Raw genomic sequence first — 19,519 nt, 5'->3', positions numbered from 1 at the left:
TAAAAGTGTGTGTGTGTGTGTGAATAAATAATCGATGCATCTGCTAGTTTAATATACAATATATAGGGATAAACACAAGATTATTACATATAATGTGCAATGTTGCATTTCATCCAATCACTAACCAATTACAGCTAAAGTGCAGCCGTTTTTATCAATATATGTTCAGATAGACATCTTTTCATTCATTTTTTAGTGCTTCCTGAAGTCACAACCGGCTTTGTTTTTTTTGTTTTTTATTTTACATGTTGTATGTGTTGTTTTTAGCTTATTGTGTCATTTATGTTAATAACATTAATAAATGTCATATCAATATTGAAATTTAAACTCGATATTGCCCAGTTCTATTCTTCTTTTTTAGTTTCTTCATTTTGGGACATTGAGCCGTCCCCTAATAGAGCAGCTGCAATTGAGAGTAAAAAATTGTGTTTTATAACCAAGTCTGGTCATATCTCGATTTTGGTCATAATCTGTTGGCTTTTCGTGGTGCAGGACTATACATAGTTTATCTAGTTCATGATGAATTGTAAGTGATGAGTAATACAAGTCATTTGAAGCTGTGCAATGAATGCTATGTCAGAAATAAAAGTTCCATCATCCGTATGAACCCCTGTAGCTGAGAATAACAATAACTTTGGCAAGGGGGAGAATGATACTAGCATTTAGTTGTAGAGTCATTCTACTTCTATTCACTGCTGGATAAGAAATAGACGCCACGGCGAGAAAGACTTTCGGGCAAGTAGCTTTCTATGTTCCTATTTGTAATGAGAAATGCCAAAACACTACAAAGCAGCCAATTGAAGGGTAATTATATTTTTATGTTCTTTAAAAACATCATTATTGTGGATTGGATTGTAAAACAGATGGTAATGTCATGCAGTCCAGTTTTACAGCTAGTAAAAGTGCACTTTGTACTCTATTAAAATGGTTTATTGATCGGAGACCCTGACTCGCCGTTTAAGATCCTATCTTTTCAACAGAGCTGTAAACCACATGGTTTCCCCTAGAAAACAATGATATATAAATATAAAGAGAGAGAGGTAACATCCAATAACATTTAACATTCTTTGCTTCTATAACATTGGGCATTAGCAGATTAGAACTGCAGCCAATGGGCATCTCATTATAAGTTATTACAATGTTTCCACTGATGTTACATACAAATGTAAAGGCCTTTTTTGACCAGTGTCTTATTAAGGACCTATTTTAACTTTCAGTGGATTGACCCGTCTCAATTTTACAAACTAGAATGAATAATTTAATTCTGTATTCTGGAAGGAAGGTTATCTTGGATTGTTGCAGTTGCTATCCGCTTTGGCCCTTATTCTGGTTCTCACGGAAAGGCAAATTACTTCTCAAATGGAGAAAATCATGTGCACTGCAAGGGGGGCTGATGTAACATGTACAGAGAAATTTAGATTTGGGTGAGTTATTTTGTTTCTGTGCCGGGAAAATCCTGACTGCTTTATTTTTACACTGCAATATAGATCTCACTTTGAAGTAAAACCCCACCCAAATCTAATTCTCTCTGCACAAGTTACATCTGCCCCACCTGCAGTGCACATGGTTTTGTCCATTTGAGAAGGAATTTGCCTTTGCGAGAGAACCAGAATAATGGCCTTTGTCATGTCTCCCTAAAAAGGAAAGACAAGAGAGTGATCATGTAAGAGATTATGCTGCTAACTGTCCATACACAGTAACCATAAAGATCAGCTACAGTATAGATTGCTGCTTATTTGTACAAGCAAGGATGATCTTGCATGCCCGATTACAAACACTGGCCACATTCAGCCATTTTCTGTGAGAGTGTGATGGGCTCAGGAGATGCAATACTTATTACCAGTGTCAGATGTGCCTCAAAATGATAGATATACATGGATTTACCCTTTTGTTTACCATCTAAAGCAGTGGTTCCCAACCCTGGTCCTCAAGTACCCCCAACAGTGCACGTTTAGCAGGTCTCCACACAGAATCAGTGAAGTAATTAGCTCCATCTGTGGATCTTTTAAAATGTGCCTGAATAATGACTGCACCTGCTGGGTGACCTGGAAAACATGCACTGTTGGGGGTACTTGAGGACCAGGGTTGGGAACCACTGATCTAAAGGGATCTCTCTAGCTCAGTGATTTTAAACCTTTTTACCTTGCGGCACACTAAATAAGATTTTAAAATTGCCAAGGCACACCATGAGATCCCCACAGGGCAAAACACATTGGCCCCACAGGAAAAAAACAAACCTATTGCCCCATATAAAAAACAATCACACTGGTCCCAACAGGTAACACAAATAAAATACATTGGCCCTTTAAATGAAAAGAAGAGACCAGTAAACAACACTTGAACTGGTGGTGTCTGTAAACTAGTTTGGGCATCTTTAGATCTGGGGGCACACTTGAGAACAGCTCAAGGCACACTAATGTGCCACGGCACAGTGGTTGAAAAACACTGCTCTAGCTGGTGCATACTCACCTGGCACTGGACTACATTATCCATCAGCAAGCCAGCTGTAATACTGGCCAGGTGGGCTTGAGAGTTTATCAAACTGATTGAGGACCCTAGAGATGCCAGAAAATCTTTACTTTTCCGGCACTATTGATGCATTGACGTGTTTACGTTTACCTACTATACCATCTACCTGATTGTTTATCTACATATTTGTGTATTTAGCAAATAAAACAGGAGATTTTGTCATATTTTAATCAAAATATGTAAACTTTATGTGAAATATTAAACTTGCAGCTCATCATCAAGGGGCCCAAATTTTGTATTATTCTCTCCAGTAGAAGCCCAGAAAAGGGACACTGCAGTCCACTTCAGTGGCGGAGCTGAACAGTTTCATCATTAGTTCTTGCCCCCAACACAGGAAAACACCTACAATTTGTGGGTGAGGGGGCCTCTTCCTGTGGCCCTGCAATTGCCAGTGATTATCACTGTATACTGACTGCTTCACTAACAAGTGGGCAGGATGCAGGAGAGCCACCTACTCTTCCGGGTCTGAGTAGGACTAACCCAAAGCATGTCTACTGCAGCTTCAAAGTAGATAGGCAAGTATGCCATAACTGAGCTTACATGCTCAGCACACCATTATGTACTCTCCCACCAGCTACAGACAGGACATCTACAGTATAAAGGGCTGTGAGACACACCAAACAATATTTTATAGCCTTAATTGTAAGCTGCTATGTTGTGCTAGGCAAACTATTTTGTAGCAAAACAGAGAACAAATATAACCATACTTAGGTTTACCCATATTGTACATGGTACCCGTTGTGTGGCATTATTAATGCAATATACAGAATGTATACAAAACAGAAAGACATTTGCTATAGGCACTAACAATAACACTGCACATCTGTGTATGTACTTAATAAAACAGGATTTGGTCATATTTTGATCAAAAACATTAAAGCTTGGCCCATCATCAAGGGTTCTCAATTTTAACCAAGTGCCTTTTCTAGTATATATACTCAGCGCAACATTATACTGCAACACCTCCTAGATACAGAGGGGAACATCCATACAGGGCTGGCTTGTGAGAAACACCCAGCTAGGCATTTTATAGCCTTAGTATTGCCAGTAGATGTTACCTTGTACAGTATGGATAAAACCAAGAGTGTTCATATTTTTAAAAAGTAGGCACGTATGTTTGTACACTAATACTGCAGACACACTTCTGTGAGGATGGGACTTTTAGATGGGCTGTGACACTTTCATTTTGCTTTCTGTCCTGTATACATCCAAACTTTGTTCTTATTCGGATCGGGACCTGTCTTGCCTGACCCAAAAAGATACAGAGCCACAAGATGCATGGGTGTGGCCTTGGTGGAAGGTGTGGCCTAATGCTGCATCCCACATTTTATCATTTTTGGGGACTGCTCTGCACTCCCCAAATAGCTGGAAAGCCCCTGGCTCTGCTCTAATAGAGGCCGTGCACATACGGACAGAGCACATTGGGGGTTATTCTAGTCCATTCTTTCTGACAAAACCTTAAGATGGACAAAACCATGTGCACTGCGGGTGGGGCAGATGTAACTTGTGCAGAGAGAATTAGATTTGGGTGGGGTTTTTCTTCAAAGTGAGATCTATATTGAAGTGTAAAATCATGCAGTCAGTATTTTCCCTGCACAGAAACAAAATAACTCACCCAAATCTAATTCTCTCTGCACATGTTACATCTGCCCCCCTGCAGTGCACATGGTTTTGTCCATCTAAGAAGGATTTTGTCAGAAAGAATGAACTAGAATAAACCCCATTGTGACCTGAAACATGGTTGTATAATTGCCCAGTTACTTACATATTTAAGTAGAAGCCATTGGTACCGTTCTTGGAAATCTGTAAAGAAAATGGTTGAGTAAAGGGAAAAGGTTCAAAGAAAAGAGGCATGTATTCCATGCCATAAAGAAGTTACTATATAGTTATTAAATGGGCAAAACATGTGTATCCAATGATTTGAAGATGGTCGCTGATGAAAAGGAGACTTTGCCGGGGGAGCCACAGAGGGAAACAGCATGCTCCTGCGACCAGTGACCATTAGGGTTCTGAACACGGGAGCTCACACCCGGCGATTTATTGAAGCAACACAAACATCACTGGCAATATTGCACAGTGTGTACACAGCTTTAGACTTCGCCACTAATAGCCGCCTTTCCAGGGCAGACTAGCTTCACCGAGTCAGGGTTCTAGTAAGAGGATAAACCTACTAGACAACACAAAGATAAACTAGGCTCTGCACATCAACATAAACTAAAATATGCAACCTTGCAGACAAGGACTGTACACAGGATTTGCGGCCTTTACCGCTATAATGCGAATCCGTCGCAATAAACTAAACACTATAACCAAGGTATTGCGGATAGGTTTGTAACCTAACTGCCTATGCGCCACCATCGCGAGGCTAGACCAATGTCTCTGTCATCTGCTGTGAGACAAACAAGGCAAGTAGCATGCGGCAAGGCCTGTGCCCTAACCGGCTCTGTGACTCTGTCATGGAACAAGACCTATGGCTCCAGCTGGCGCCATGAGAAAAACAATGGTAGATAGTAATGAAAGGTGCAACCTCCTCCACAATGTGTAGGGAAGCCACTGGTACTCACAGAAGCTGGACACAGACAAGATCTCACAATGGCAATGGTTCTCTGACACAGGAAAAGAAATAAGAAAGGTTGTGCTGCGCTTCTTTTGAAGTAAATAAAACAAAATTTTTAATAATAATAAACAACAAACAGAATAAAATTACATGCTCTATTAGATCTAAAAAATTAATTAATAGAAACATAAAAGAGGTGCTGATATTCAGTGCAGTCTATATTCACCCATCACTTAGCAATAGCACAGATCCGTTTTTGTAGGGACAATATTTCATAAGGCTGGTGCGGGAGTGTCTCTCTGTATCCTGGGTAAGTTATGAGTTCCTCTGGTATGGTGACGGCAAGGTGGCTTTCCTTTGTGGTGAGGCGGCAGTTGGCGGTATGTTGTCAGCAAGCTGGATATGCCTGTCTCCCTTAATGCAGGATCTCACAGGATGCACAGCAGGTATGCTTACTGGAATACTCAGACACAGGCTGGCGCAATCTAGGACACAGCTGCTGCACCTAAGCCCAAGATACACAGGCTGGAACTCACTGAACTCTGGAATAATCTCAGACAGTAGCTTGCTAGGAACTCTGAGAATATCTGAGAACCTGGAAATCATCAGGAACAAGGAATATAATAGCTGTAAAACAGAAGTATGACCAGAAGGGTTTATTGCTTAGAGCATACCTATATACCAATTGGCTTAGGAGGCAGCCACACCAGACTAAGGTATGCATGGAAACAAGGCAAAGTGGATCAGCTAAAACGGTACTTGTGTATTATCACGGCACCCATCGCATCGCATACCACTAAATATGCAATGCGATGCAATTTTCACGTGAAAAAGGCAAAATGTACAATTAAATATCGCATCGCATGCCAGCAAATGGCATGCGATGCGATTGCATGCAATTTTTTTATTGTACAAGCACCCTGATGGGTGCATACAATGTTAAACGCCCCCAGAATGTTAAATGCCCCTCCATTGTCAACTTGACCCCCACTATCAACGACAACCCGAAGCGTGGCGAGGGGCAGCGGTACGCGTCCTCCGACCTTTTCATACCCCCACTATCCACGTCGGCGTGGAGTTGATTTTAGATTGTGTGTCGAGCACAGCGAACCACCGAGCCCGAAGCATGGCGAGCGGACGTGGAATACGAGCCCGAAGCGTGGCGAGCGGACACGGAATACATGTCAAGTCATCCGCGTCCCCTCGCTGGGCTTGCAGCGCTTGCCACGCTTTGTTCTCGGTGGCTCGCTACGCTCGCCACACTATCTTAAAATCAACTCCATGCCGACGTGGATAGTGGGGGTATGAAAAGGTCGGAGGACGCGTACCGCCGCCCCTCGCGGGCTCGCTGCGCTTGCCTTGCTCGGGTTGGCGTTGATAGTGGGGGTGGTGTTAACAATGGGGTGCATTTAACATTGTAAGCACCCATCAGGGTGCTTGTACAATAAAAAACCGGATTGCATGCATCGCATGCCGCTATATCGCATGCAATGCGATGCATACAATGTACTGCAATCAACATCGTGGACGCCGTGATAATACACAAGTACCGCTAAAACCTCTCCAGGTTGCTGGTCTGGGAAGTAAAAAACCCACACAGTGACTGCTGCATTTAAACAGACCCGCCCGAGGTGGCTCGTAACAGTCATGTAGTAGTAGAAGTACGTTTATTTATAAGGCGCCGCAAAGTGTCCACAGCGCCGTACATAGCAAACAAAAAACAAATGACAAGGTAACGTACAGGGTGTGTTGAAAAATACAGTATAAATAGTGGTATAGCTGGTAGAAATAAAGTCAGCATCAGTTCAGAAGTAGGTGTCAAAATTGTCGAGGAGACTGAAGATGAAGTAGAGGAAGGGAAGAACAGGACAGGAGGACAGGTGAGGTAAAGAGGTAGGGTGAGTATGTGAGGCAGGAGGACCCTACTCATAAGAGTTAACATACTAAAAATAGGTGGGTTGACGAACGAAAAACAACAGGATAAGTAGGAACGGAGGCAGGATAGGAGGATCAAAAGAGGTTAGGAGGAGGGATAGGCTAGTCGAAAAAAGTGGGTTTTGAGGGAGCGCTTGAAGGAGGTAAGGGAATCAGAAAGCCTGATGGGTGGCGGGAGGTTGTTCCAGTGCAGGGGGGCAGCGCGAGAGAAGTCTTGGACACGGAAGTGGGAGGAGGTGATTAGGTGAGAGGTCAGTCGGCGGTCAGCGATGGAGCGAAGAGGACGGGAGGGAGTGTGGATAAAGATCAGTGAAGAGAGGTAAGGAGCGGTGGAGGAGGAGAGAGCTTAGTAGGTGGTGGTGAGGAGTTTAAAGAGAACTCGGAAAGGAATGGGGAGCCAGTGAAGAGATAGACAGAGGGGGGAGGCGGAGGTAGAGCGGCGGAGAGGAAGATGAGCCTAGCAGCAGCGTTAAGAATGGTTTGGAGAGGTGCGAGGCGGGTGAGAGGTAGCCCAGAGAGAAGGATGTTGCAGTAGTCAAGGCGGGAGATGACAAGAGAGTGAATGTCTGAATGTGAATGATATAAGAAAGAAGGTGTAGGATGAGAGTGGGCAACAGCAGCAGCGTAGCTTTGTTTGGGGCGCCCCCCCCCCCGCCGTTAATGGGGGGGGGCGCGGGCCGGCGTGCCCCCTCCCCCCATTGCTGCATGCTTACCTGTCCGCGCGTCCCGGCTCCCCTCCTGGCTTCAATAAATTCTATGCAGACGGACCACGATAAAATGGCTTCTCAGAGAACAGTCTGCTTTATGGGGCGGCCATTTTATCGTGGTCCGTCTCCATAGCATTGCTTGAAGCCAGGAGGGGAGGCGGGACGCGTGGACAGGTAAGCATGCGGGGAGCGGGGGGATTACTATAGCACCGCAGCCGCCCCCCCCCCCCCCCCCCCCCCCCCCCCGGTGCTATAGTTACGCCACTGGGTAACAGCTAGAAAAGTGATTGCTTCTTAAGGAGGCTCGCAGATGTAGACAGGCGAGATAGAATGGAGAGCTCTAAAAGTACTTAGCTTTTCATTGTGGTTTCTGTAGTGACAGTGAAACCAAAGGTACAGTATTAACTATCTACTAGATCCCTTGATCTAGATTCTAGAAGATTTGCTTTGAATAAATGTTTATCCTTCAACACTGGGACTTCATTCAAGATTTTACTTTGTGTTCTCTAACTTTTGTTCTAACACATCTACAGTAGTTTGCTTTGTGATTGATCTACATTATCCATTCAACATCTCTGTGTAATGATTATTTCATGCTCCTCTGTCTTTATTCTGTGAATTAGAGTAATAAAGATGCAACTCCCATCTAAATAAAGCAGTGTGACATAGATGGAGTCATTAATTAAATTAACAGTGACAAGCGGAGTGCTTCAAAGCACAATCACCGCTACCAAACTCCTCAACACGCTTAATATTAGAAGTTAAAGGCATACAATAACTTATACATTATCAGTGACCCAAAAGGAGATGCTTGTTTGAGTTTGAGATATCTATATAATCAGACTGATCCCCATTCACATGACTGGTTTATCCCCAGTGTCGTTAGACATTTAATTTGCCCCAAATTAATGTTGTCCTGAACATATACACGTTTCTTTTTAAACTAACCATACTGTATGTACTGTATCAAACTAAAAGGATACAAACACAAAAGTGACATTGTCAGGCTACAGATGCTGTAGAGACAAACTAATTAGATTTACATTCCAATTACAGAGATACACACGTATGTTTTAGTCTACACATCTGAAACGTCTGTTCCTCCCACCTTCACCACTGTGCTTTCTTTCCCCAAACATGCTTACTCTTTATCCCTGTAACTTAATTACTAGTCACTATGCTCTGTGCGATCACCATCTGTAAATTTTCCAGATGATATAGAGAACAGAGAAAGGGCAGATGATGGCTAGTTATGGAATGATTAATTTCTCCTGTTAAAGCAGGCATGTCCAATTGACGGCCCTCCAGCTGTTGTGAAGCTACAAGTCCCATCATGCTTTGCCACAGTTTTGCTATTTGGTATATGTAGTTTCGCAACAGCTGGAGGTCCACAGTTTGAACATGCCTATGTTAAAGTATAGGCTGTGTCCACCACAATGGTCCAGGTTCCAAGTATATCCATACTTGACCACAGATGACTTAATTAGTACCTCAGTAAGTTTGATGTAACCATTTGCTCTGAGCCTTGAAGACCGTATTGGGGAACTTATAGGCTATGTGAAAACACCCCATGACCACCCAGATATGCTCTTTCAGCTGTAACCAGCACTGAAACTGAGATGTGTATAACCCAGAATAACCTGTAAATGTGTACCCTCTGCTTACTGAGCATATGCAGTGATAAAAAAAATGCACACAGTCCTGAATATAGTTAAATAGAATGGTTCGGAGTTTGATTGGAGTGCTCTAAAAGAGGAGCTGACTCTTGATGATACAGACGAGTCTTAAGGTGCGTACACACAGGCATTTATCGCTGGCAATATGGTCGCTGAGCGACCATATTGCCAGCGATTGGAGTGTGCACCTGCGATAAATCGCCGGGTGCGCGTTCCCGTTTTTAGCCTTCTTATGATTGCTGGTCACAGGAGCTTTAATTCTGGGGAATGGAATTAAATATATGGTGAAAGGTGTGGAAAAAGACTTCCCTATTCTCTGTACCGCCTTTGGTGGTGATGAGACACAACTTCGTCCTATCTATGTATCACAAATATTTTTTCTGCCCGTAATGGCGTTATGTATCATTGAGAACAGAAAACAAAAACAACCAACAGGTGAATCTGATGTTGAATTGATATAGAAGTTAGGATGCATTTTAGTGTGGCACACCTAACCCACAGAAATTCTTCGTAGCCGACACATATAATGTTTATTATATGTTAATGTTTATTTTTTTAATATCAGTAGCGTACCCTTGCTCATGCTGGAAATAGCTGGTCAACTCATATAGTGATATCTTTATCCTGCGTCTTTGTGATGATGTCAGAGATGATTTTCTGATGGTGAGAACATCATATATTGTAGGGATGAAAACACAGAAAAGAAGGCAATGGGTAGATTTGTTGTTAAATTAACACAAGAGTTAAAGTGCACTTCATAAGCTGTATCTTTGCTCATCAATTAGGTTTGCACATACTGTAATTCATAAAAATGCATGAGAAGCAGGAAGGTGAAAAAGCAGTGCCCTGGGTGAACTAAAATTAGGTAGCAGTAAGCTTAAACCGGATAACACTTGTGCTAAATAGAGAAGTCACACCACAGGCTTACCTTCATCACCCCTGGATCCAAACAATAAAAGATGGCACGCTCCTTCATCCCTAATATAGACTTACGTGCGACTGATTCTGAGATATATATATGTTATAGTTGCTATGTTATAGTTGCTGTGGGGTTGCTGCGGCACAACGGAGAATGGCAGTTTAGCAAACAAACTATTTTAATGTGAAATACACACACATCTCAATTTCCGAGGTTTCGGAGTCTAGTGCGCCCCGTTTTCAAAGTGAGGGATGAAAAAAAACACACAGTGGTGCCTACCTTATAGAAGAAGAAAGGCACCACTGTGTGTTTGCTAAACTGCCAGTCTCCGTTGTGCCGCAGCAACCCCCAAAGCAACTACCTCATACCAGCTGAGGGCACCGGAGCACATTGTCGCTATTGAGCGGAGTGCCAGACCACCCACATCTAGCTATATATATATATATATATATAAATAATAGTAGAGAAAAAGGGCACTCGCCATTTCTAGTAAAGTTCAAATGGATTTAACTCTGTGCGCCTCCCGGAGTTTCAGCGCACGGAGGCGCAGGTGAGCGACGCCAACCTTGGCGGCAATACAACAACCAGACTGTTTATAGTTAATCAGCCATTACAATTGTTGCAGAAAATATATGATACAGTCACAAAGACTTACATATCGTTTGACCAAAAAATAAATGTCCAAGTTGCACACTTTACTATCTCAAAGTGAAATAATTTTATGATATATTGTAAAAAATACCTTTTATTGTGTATATTATTGTTTTGTTTATAGGTGGCCACCTGAATAAATTTTAATATATACTTTAATAAAATTTGATGATATACAAAATCATCATTTAAAAACCAATTTGTGTGAAAGTGTATTCCTACATGGTGCCAGAATATTAGTGCAGTCTTTCCCATCCTCTTTTGTTCTGAATTAAAAAATAATGTAGAATCCATACAGGTCACTACCAATACACCAATGCATTAGAAGACATGTAGTATTAATAACATTGATTATCTCATTACATTGTTGGTGTTGATTATAATAGGCAGCAAGTGAACACTCAGTTCTAATGGTGTCCACACATGGGCCCTTATTCAGATCTGATCGCAGTACAAATTTGTTCTGAAAATGGGCAAAACCAAGGCCCTTAATCTAGTTGATTCGGACGTATGCGTATTTCGGACAGGAACCGAGTATTGTTAGCCCGCCTACCGTACGAATCGCTCACACCGTCCAAATGCGGTAAGACGCCGAGCATACAGACCGCGAGTGGACGTTTCATGTGAACACCTTCTCCATCTGTGGGAACCTCCCCCATCTTCTGATGTTCGCCAAGTGGTCAGGCAGCACCGGGTGCTCCAGACCACTCGGACATTTTTCCATATGAAAGCAGGTATATGGGCGGGCAGCAGACATCCGGCTATGTCAGCTGCCCGCCCCCAGCCGCCCCCCACACGTGCATCACGGTCGCATTACCATCGGTACGCCCAGTGTTTTCATGGGAACGCCAATGAAATGCGGGGCGTACGCATATGGTAAAGAGCCCAAAAGCCCTTCACGCCCCTCTCCACCCCCTTCTCGGATGGTTCCATACAATAGTTTTCTGCACGGACCTCACTCCATGGTCCGACGTGCGAGGCATTCGCACATGTGCAGATACGCCTCTGCACATGCGCAAATGCCAAACATCGGCCGTCCGACCGCAAACGGAGCCGTCCTACTCAATCAGAATAAGGGCCCATGTGCACTGCAGGTGGGGCAGATGTAACGGGGGAAATTTACTAAAGGAAATTTGTAAAAAAATATATGTGTATTTGTATCCAGAAATACACTTATTTTTTACATTTACCATCCCGAAAATACGGCAATTCGTATTCGCATTGATGTGCTATCAATACGAATACGAATTGCCATATTTTCGGGATAGTAAATGTGAAAAATAAGTGTATTTCTGGATACAAATACACCTATTTTTTACAAATTTCCTTTAGTAAATTTCGTCCAACATGTGCAGAGAGAGTTACATTTGGGTGGGGTGTGTTGAAACTGAAATCTTAATTGCAGTGTAAAAATAATGCAGCCAGTATTTACCCTGCACAGCAATAAAATAACTTACACAAGTTTGTACTGCCATCAGATCTGAATAAGGGCCATGATGCGATTATCTTGTGCGATTGATCTTTTTAGTTCAAATTTCTTTTCCAATGTGATGCGATGCGAGTTCCTGCATAGTCAATATCACAAGGCAAAATAGTATGTGCATGCAGATTATTTGTACAGCATGCTATTTGTATACATACTATTGTAGTGAAGTCAAAATCTGATGTAGTTCTAGACGCATCGTGTGTTCATGCCAAATCGCATAGCACACATTGTATAGACTCAAATCACACCTAGCACACATCTCACCTTGTGTGGGCACCATTAAAGTTGAAAGTAGGAAATATGGGCAATAAGCACACAATTACAGGACAAAAAGGATCTGCTGCTAATGTCTTGGTACCAGACACACACACCTTCAGAGGTCTTGTGGAGTCCACAGCATTGCAAGGCAAGGGTGACTTACACAATATTAGGCAGGTGGTTTTAGTATTATTATTTTTCGTTATTCGGGGGGGGGGGGGTGCAGTCTCTGTCTGGGCCCCCTCTGTTTAATTGGAAGCCTACATTTGTGATCAATAGTAGACTGTAGTGCTTCACGAGAAACCACTACTCAGGTCTCCACAAGAAAATAGTGGTTGTCATTTTTCCGGTGATTTCCCTAATGCACATGTGAATGACACCGGAAAAATGGTTAGCAGACATTTTCTCAGAGATTTTGCACCACTCCAGTTGCAGACTACAGGACTCCAGGGATGCAATTACTGAAGATATGGGGGCAACGTGTATGGTGTGGGCCCCCCTGGACCCAAGGTACCACACACAGTACACCCATTATAAATATTCCTTTGTGCTGATGTCAGTCCCCTAAAATCCCATATTCCCATGTAAAAAGCTGGTGTAAGGGCAGTATTTATTAGCAAATATGTGGAAATGAAAAAATCAATTGTTGATATAGCTTAATATGAAAGTTGACAACACTGGGTGGTGACAGTATTAGTTTTGTCATATTTGACAAAACCAAAGCAGATAACTATGGTAACATACTGTATACACTGCATGCCTACACGTGATCTTTTATATCTATGTGCATGCATACAAATAAAAACTTTTGGTGCTGCTTAAATTATGAGTTTTACAGGTTTATTTTGCAGTTACAAGTTGTGGAATCTCTGCTGAAATAGAAAACATGCTCCATCATCTATAATTGTATTTCATTGTAATATAGGGCCTTTTTCTAGTTCACTCTTTCTGACAAAATTCTTCTTAGATGGCCAAAACCATGTGCACTGCAGGTGGGGCAGATGTTACTTGTGCAGAGCAAATTAGATTTGGGTGGGGTTTTACTTCAAAGTGAGATCTATATTGCATATTTACCCTGCACAGAAACAAAATAACTCACCCAAATCTAATTCTCTCTGCACATTTTACATCTGCCCCCCTGCAGTGCACATGGATTTGTCCATCTAAGAAGGATTTTGTCAGAAAGAGTCAACTAGAATAAGGCCCATATTGTCTCTGTTTCCTTGCTCACTAACTTGGATTTTTTTTGTTTTTTAATTAGGCTGATATAAGATCAAGGGAATTCTGCGCTAGGATTACCAAGACTCAGCCTGCACAGACAAATGACTGCTCTTCTTCAATTAAAGCTGACCTGTAACACTATTCTCTAACTTTATTTTGCTCTTAACTACATCATTACTAATGCACTGCTTAGTATGGGTTTGTAAAAAATCCTGTTAACATGGGCAACACTATTTTATCTAACCTGATTTCCCCACTGTTTACCTGGTATGTGCTGATCTTTACATAGAACTCCTTGCTGTTGGATGCCATTGATGAAATTTGGCCACAGAAAGTGTGATTAGATTTGAATGGCACAGCCCTAATCATGCTAATTATGTAAGTGGCATGAATGGTACACCAGCACCACTCCACTGCAGCAAGGTGACATTACTTTTTACTGCCGGGAGTTTGCACGCATGGTAGGACACATACTATACATATGCAGTAATATATACTGTACATATATTTATATATATATCATGCCTCCTGACGAAGTCTCTTGACGAAATGCGTTGGGGCGGGGCTTCCAGACGTGCCGACCAGCTTCCTGTTGATCGGCGTCCAGCCACTGACATCCAGTCGGGTCCTCCGAGTTCCGGAGATACCTATGTGGATAGTCGATGTCTTGCACTTGCGGTGAACGCTTTGTATGCTGTTATTATCAAGCTAATGTGTATGTGAGCTTTTATACATTTTATAAAAAAAACGCTATACTTGTGCTCATTGTGCGCTCCTTCTTTCTTTTTGTTTCCACATGAATTTCAACATTTGGGTGTGGGTAAGCCCATAATGAGGAGTTGAGCTGCACCCTATTGATCATTTGTACCAGGATGGATTCTATTTGTTGGACTTTGCGCAATAACACTATTGAATATATATATATATATATATAGAGAGAGAGAGAGAGAGAGAGAGAGAGAGAGAGAGAGAGAGAGAGGTAGACGGCCTGGCACTCCCTCAGCTGGAATTCAGTACCTGGGTGCCTTCTGGAACAAACAGGTAGTCTCGTAGGAAGGAACAGACAGCGGCACTCCAAGGGTTTTCAACAGCGTGTATTAAAGCAAACCAACGTTTCGGGGTATCATTCACCCCTTTGTCAAGGTTAAGTGCGTCATTGCACTTAAACCTTGACAAAGGGGTGAATGATACCCCGAAACGTTGGTTTGCTTTAATACACGCTGTTGAAAACCCTTGGAGTGCCGCTGTCTGTTCCTTCCTGCGAGACTATATATATATATATATATATAAAGGAAAAGTGTAGAGGTGCGCTAGTATAGGTTTCACCCAAATTTCATACACAATGGTGAAACAATAAAAAATAATTTATTTTGTACAATAGTATGAAAACAGGGTCTTTTCAGGAAACACACTTGTTAAAAGTGGTATCAAATATTGTACCTATTATGATATGATCTTTTGTGTGAGAACTTATTGTTTTTATACTATTGTACAAAATAAATTATTTTCTATTGTTCAACCATTGTGTATGAAATTTGGGTGAAACCTATACTAGTGCACCTCTACACTTTTCCTTTTTCCATACTCATTTCTTACCTCTTCTAACTGTAGGACCAGGAAAATTTCACCTCCAAAAAGGACTGTACTTCTTTTGGGAGATTCCATAATTAGAGGAGTTAATCTGGGAAATGCTACTAAAGTAGAGAAACAAGTAAGGTGCTTACCTGGAGCCACAGCTCCAAGAGATAAAGAACGCATGCTAAGAATTGTAAAGGCAGCAAGAAAAGATGGGGAGGTGGATGTCATCGTCCACCTTGGCACAAATGACCTGGTTAATGCTGAAGTCAAGGCCGTAAAAGAGGAATTTAGAAAGTTAGGAACTGCTCTAAAACAGGTGGCAACCACTGTAACTTTTTCAGAAGTATTGCCAGTACACCAAGGGGAAGATAGAACTCTGAGAATTAGAAACTTCAATGTTTGGCTAAGGAATTGGTGCAACGAGGAGAGATTTGGATATTTAGGTCAAAGTCAAGCTACCTGGCAAGACAGAGCCTTATATAAAAGTGATGGCCTGCACCCATCTTCAAGGGGAACGAGAATATTAAGTGAAAAGTTTGGAAGCTTCATAAGCAACTATTTAAACTAGCAGAGGGGGGCAGTGAACCAAATAAGAATGAAGAAATCTGCTCCCCCAACCTAGAGGTATTGTCTCTGCAGGCAAATGGAACAGAAAGACTATCCACTGCAACAGAAGATAATGCCGATCAAAACCGAATAGATATAGGCAGAAAGATGAACATAGCTAGCAGCACGAGAAGCACAAACACAACTTTAAGAGCTATGTGTGCAAATGCTAGGAGCTTAGGAAATAAAATCCCAGAACTAATTGCAATAATGACAAGGGATGAACTGGATATTGTGGCTATTACAGAGACATGGTGCAATGAAAATCATGACTGGGACATAGCTATACCAGGATATACTTTATTTAGGAAGGACAGAATGGGAAAAATTGGAGGAGGGGTTGCAATATATGTGAAAAAATATATAAAGACTACCTTAATACAAAGTATTGAAGAAAAAACGGAGGCCCTTTGGGTGACCATAGAAACAGGGGAGAAGGCGATTCTTTGTATAGGGGTGATCTACAGACCACCAGGTCAGGAAGAGGAACTAGACAAGAGCCTATTGCAGGACATCAATAAAATGGCATTAAAAGGAGAGGTGATAATCATGGAAGACTTTAATCTATCTGATGTAAACTGGGAGCTGCATGTTGCAAGTTCCACTAGAAGTAGGGACATGCTGAATTCCTTGCAAGGAGCATCCCTCCAGCAATTGGTGAGGGAGCCCACTCGTAAGGACGCAATATTAGACTTAATACTTACAAATGGTGACAGAATATCTGACATAAATGTGGGTGAAAATCTGGGATCCAGTGACCATCAAGCAGTATGGTTAAAAAAAAAGACAGAGACTGACTCATCGCACACAAAAACAAAGGTGTTAGATTTTAGGAAGGCTGATTTTGTAGAGATGGGAAACTCTGTAAGGGATTCTTTGGCAGAGTGGAAGAACTTGGAAGGAGTGCAGGATAAGTGGGAAAAATTAAAAAGTGCAATTCTAAAAGCAACAGAACTTTGTGTCAAAAAAGTTAGGAAAAACACAAGAAAAAGAAAGCCATTGTGGTTTGCAAAAGAAGTAGCAAGTATTGTGAAAGCAAAAAAGTTGGCCTTTAAGAAATTTAAGCAGACGCAGAAGAATGAGGACAAAGAGGTGTATCTTGTTAGACAGAAGGAGGCTAAGAAGGTAATCAGATGTGCAAAAGCACAGGCTGAAGAGAAAATGGCCCTGTCAGTGGGTAAAGGGGGGAAAACTTTTTTTAGGTATATAAGTGAAAGGAGAAAAACAACAAGTGGAATAATTAGACTGAAGACAGAGAGTGGAAGTTTTCTTGAGGGGGACAATGTAATAGCAGATAATATTAATAATTATTTCTGCTCAGTATTCACTGCTGAAAGAGAGGGAAAGGGGCCACAGTTAAGTTGCAAGTATAGTCAAAAAAACTGAGGGAGAGACAAGTACATTTACAGAGGAGAAAGTCCTCACAGAACTCTCAAAACTGAAAGTGGATAAATCAATGGGGCCAGATGGGATACATCCAAGGATACTAAAAGAGCTTAAAGGGGAGCTGGTAAAACCAATAACAGAATTATTCAACCAGTCACTAGCTACTGGAGTAATCCCAGAGGACTGGAAAACAGCTAATGTAGTCCCACTGCACAAAAGTGGAAGCAAGGAAGAGGTAAGCAACTATCGACCAGTGAGCCTTACATCAGTAGTAGGGAAATTGATGGAAACACTCTTAAAACAAAGAGTTGTAGAATATCTCAAAACCAGCAATTTACAGGATCCAAAACAGCATGGGTTTACTGGGGGAAGATCATGTCAAACAAATCTTATTGACTTTTTTGACTGGGTGACTAAAGTAATAGATCAAGGTGGGGCTGTAGATGTAGCTTATCTAGACTTTAGTAAAGCTTTTGACACTGTCCCACATCGCAGACTGTTAAATAAACTTGAAAGCTTGGGATTGGATTCTAAGATAGTTGAATGGATAAGAGCGTGGTTGCAGGACAGAAAACAGAGAGTTGTAGTAAACGGAGTACAGTCAAAGGAGGGAAAGGTTACAAGTGGAGTACCCCAGGGATCTGTACTTGGACCGGTGCTTTTTAATATCTTTATTGGTGATATTGCAAATGGAATTAAGGGTAAAATGTGCCTTTTTGCAGATGACACAAAGGTATGCAACAGGGTAGACACACCAGGAGGGGTAAAACAAATGATTAAGGATCTAGGCAGATTAGAGAAATGGTCAAGAGAATGGCAACTACAGTTTAATGCCAAAAAATGCAAAATCATGCACTTGGGTCTCAGAAATTTAAAGACTCAATATAGTATAAATGGCACTATAATGGAAACTACTGAGGAAGAGAGGGATCTAGGTGTCACTATTTCAGGGGACTTAAAAGCAGGTAGGCAATGTAACAAAGCAATGAAGAAGGCAAGTCAGATGCTTGGTTGCATAGGGAGAGGTATCAGCAGTAGAAAGAAAGAAGTAATAATGCCACTGTATAGGTCATTGGTACGACCTCACCTAGAGTATTGTGTTCAGTTCTGGAGGCCATATCTCCAGAAGGATATAAATACATTAGAGACTGTACAAAGAAGAGCAACTAAAATGGTGCATGGCCTACATCACAAAACGTACCAGGAAAGACTAAAAGATCTTAATATGTATACTTTAGAGCAGAGAAGGGAAAGGGGGGACATGATAGAAACTTTCAAATATATCAAGGGCTTTAACAAGGTCCAGGTGGGAGACATTGTTCACAGGAAGAGGAGCAACAGAACACGAGGACATGCACTGAAACTAGAGGGAGGAAGATTCAGGGGAAATGTGAGGAAGAATTTTTTCACAGAAAGAGTAGTAGATAAGTGGAATAGCCTCCCAACAGAGGTGGTAGACGCAAATACAGTAGTACAATTTAAACATGCTTGGGATAAGCATATTGATATCCTTACAAAAAAATAAGGATCAAATATGGTTTGAGGTAACATGTTTAAAAAAAGGGGCAGACTAGATGGGCCAAGTGGTTCTTATCTGCCGTCAAATTCTATGTTTCTATGTTTCTATGTTACCTCTACTAACAGCGAGGTAGTTAGAGGTGCAGCTAACCCTATAGCGCAGAAAAGGTCACAACCCCCCATTTTTTTTTTATATATATATATATATATATGTAGAGAAGGAGAGAATGGCGCAATCAAGTCAGTAATAAAAAGATTTTACTTGACAAAATAAATAGCTCACATACATAGTAAAAAGCAGCAAACAGCTTGCCCAACAAGAAAGATCCTTCAGAGGCAACCAGGAGTCAGCAGAAACCGGGACTCAGTTCCCCACCGTCGGCGTCTCTTTGTTCGGACCAGGAAAGACCAAGAAGATCTATGCACGATGCCGTGAAGGTAGCCACGCCTCTACGCGTTTCGTCACGTGTGGGACTTCATCAGGTCACACCT

At 41.8% G+C, this 19,519-nt stretch overlaps 1 protein-coding gene across 5 annotated transcripts in view; it reads left to right on the top strand.

Annotated features, from left to right (window-relative positions):
* The window catches only part of ENDOV (endonuclease V), a 133,849-nt gene extending 119,120 nt beyond the window's left edge, over positions 1 to 14,729 (top strand). Inside the window, exon 7 of one of the 5 annotated variants that reach the window (XM_083148836.1) lies at positions 13,980 to 14,729. In XM_083148836.1, the coding sequence (XP_083004962.1) occupies positions 13,980 to 14,075 (96 nt within the window). In that variant the 3' untranslated portion in view covers positions 14,076 to 14,729. The remainder of the gene's footprint in view (positions 1 to 13,979) is intronic. The other 4 variants (XM_083148834.1, XM_083148839.1, XM_083148838.1 and 1 more) reach the window with 4 other exon arrangements.
* The last annotated feature ends 4,790 nt before the right edge of the window (positions 14,730 to 19,519 follow it).

The sequence above is a fragment of the Crinia signifera genome, chromosome 6 (assembly GCF_055691185.1).
Source record: "Crinia signifera chromosome 6, ASM5569118v1, whole genome shotgun sequence".
Lineage (NCBI taxonomy): Eukaryota > Metazoa > Chordata > Amphibia > Anura > Myobatrachidae > Crinia > Crinia signifera.
The sequence above is the reverse complement of the archived record's forward strand: the minus strand, read 5'-3'. Positions and strand labels throughout refer to the sequence as shown.